Source organism: Pinus tabuliformis, chromosome 7, assembly GCF_031772625.1.
Source record: "Pinus tabuliformis cultivar Carrire ecotype Pingquan chromosome 7, CPIR1, whole genome shotgun sequence".
Taxonomy (NCBI): domain Eukaryota; kingdom Viridiplantae; phylum Streptophyta; class Pinopsida; order Pinales; family Pinaceae; genus Pinus; species Pinus tabuliformis.
In genome coordinates, this window is record NC_142293.1 from 1981738509 (window position 1) to 1981740639 (window position 2131).

The 2131-nt window shown below is 41.4% G+C and overlaps 1 protein-coding gene across 1 annotated transcript; it reads right to left on the reverse strand.

Moving 5' to 3' along the window:
• Positions 1 to 609: 609 nt before the first annotated feature.
• Positions 610 to 1825, reverse strand: LOC149256418 (protein BIG GRAIN 1-like B). The gene has a single exon (XM_089455360.1). It carries the CDS (start codon positions 1812 to 1814, stop codon positions 726 to 728), a length of 1089 nt encoding a protein of 362 aa, XP_089311486.1. The 5' UTR covers positions 1815 to 1825; the 3' UTR covers positions 610 to 725.
• Positions 1826 to 2131: the final 306 nt, after the last annotated feature.

Genomic DNA, 2131 nt, shown 5'->3' on the forward strand with positions numbered 1-2131 from the left:
TGAAAACATCGTTCATTTTCTGACCAATGCCACAAAACAGCAAAACAAAACATCCAAGTTTCTGAGACAGCCACGGAAACTTACAAAGATATCTTATGCTCAGAAATTAATGTTCAAATACATATTCCAACGAGAATCTAAGCTGAAGGAAATGAAAGACACGGTAAGCATGTTGATCACCCAATTTAGCCAACTGAGTATTAGAAAATGACGCTTGTTATTTCTGAATTCTATTTATATTGCCAAGTGTTTCTTTAAAATTGTTTTAACTGGGAAAACCAAAACGATTATGGATCCATTCAATATGGAAGTGGCTAAATGGGTCTAGGATTCAAAACCAAGTTTATCATACCTATGTTAAAGCTCTGGGATGATGCTGAGGATCTCATTTTACCAGCGCTAGGGTATGGTTGTCACAAGTGGACTACCTCACCAATAAAAGCAACAAACACAAAAATCCAATCTCTCTGATCTACAAGGGTAACCACAGCATCAGCTACTGAACTTACTGGGCAGAGTATCATCCCTGGATGCCACAAATACCGTACACATCGAGCACAAATGAGTTATACACATTGTACTGTGCATTTGGGTTGCTGGTTGCTGCAAATTATGAATTTTCATCTAGCTTGCAACGTTAACGCAGCACAATAAGTGAAGATCACGGTATGATAAGTTACAAGTTACAGAGCTAATTATTCTATAACACAATAAACCCTATTCTATCACACTATTAACCCCTGTGCAATGGCCTTATTGGTCTCCCAATGTGTAGTCTCATACACAGGAAGCTCGCTGTGGTACATATTCATATCGACATCTGCCAAATTCTTCAGTTCAAACAGGTCTGAACTTGAACAGCTAGCAACATCATTTTCCTCCTCTTCGTCTTCTTTGTCAAGACTCCTTATTACGGCTTCCATAATGTCATTTTCTTTCTGAGACTTCGCGATTATGTTCTTTGTTATTGCTGCGACTGCATGGCTGTCCTTCTCAAGCAGTGGGAGCTTGTAGGCACCTTTAGATGGATGCGTATGCAGATAACTAGGAGGATTTGAATTCGGAGCTAGATCTTCTGTTCTGTGGAGACACTTCTCCCCATATGGGCGAAAGTCACAATCCACATTTACACTTGTTGGGCAAAATGTGACAGACTTTTGACCCATCCCACTCCTGTTCTTCAAGCGGCCTTTGTATATTTTACTGAAACATGGCCTGGATTGGACTGAAGAGAAAGATGAATAGGCAGAGGAGGGTTTTGGTTCAGAAGAATCATATGAAGTGGAGACACTTACAGAAGGATGTGATGAACGCTTTGCTTTCTTGGTGCCACCAGCCGTAAAGAGCAAAATGAGAAACTTTGCGAGTTTTTTTCCTGGAGAGATTGGCTGCTTGGGCTTCTTGGAATCCTTATCGGTTTTGGGCTTTGACTTAATCTTAGCATGACGATCTGTAGGGTTGAAAGGCTTCTCTGTAGATCGGAAATCATCAACCCTAACCGATGATTTTCCATGTGAATCTCGGAGGCATTCTCCACCAGCAGCCCATTTGCATGCTCTGTCATCGCTACCGGCCGCGTGACGAGAATTTCCCTTTGTTTTAGCAGTAGGGTTTGAAGAAATATTTCGGTAGAGGGACTCCGCATCTGAAGATAAATAGGACGATGAGATGGAATAAGTAGAGCTCGTATTCTTTGTACAATAAAAAGGACACGATGCAGCAGGTGACATATTAGATCTAAGCGACTGATGAAATTCCCTGTCGTTGCTATATGCAGCATTGAAAACACTCATCTCGGCAGATCTCCCACGCATAGATTTCACGTCATTAAGATTTTCTTTCGATCGTGGAATTGCTCTTGGCTTCGAACTTTATCGTCTCTACTGGACTTCCACTCTTGTTGTATGCCATCATTCCTCCCTCGTCTTCGATCGAGTTACATATTGCAGCAAGCAGAGCAGACGAGAAACAGTTATTTCTGGAAAGATGTGAGAATTATTATCCCAATCCCACCTCCTCATGAACTACAACCCCAGCTGAATCTACGAGTATTTGAAAGAATGAGGACAGAGTAAATCGGTGGGGATCGAACCGTATCGCTTATATATATACTATACGGCTCATCCTTTTA

Bases quoted from the DNA above. Each gene is read 5' to 3' on its own strand.
- LOC149256418 (XM_089455360.1), bottom strand. From the start codon at position 1,814: ATGCGTGGGAGATCTGCCGAGATGAGTGTTTTCAATGCTGCATATAGC.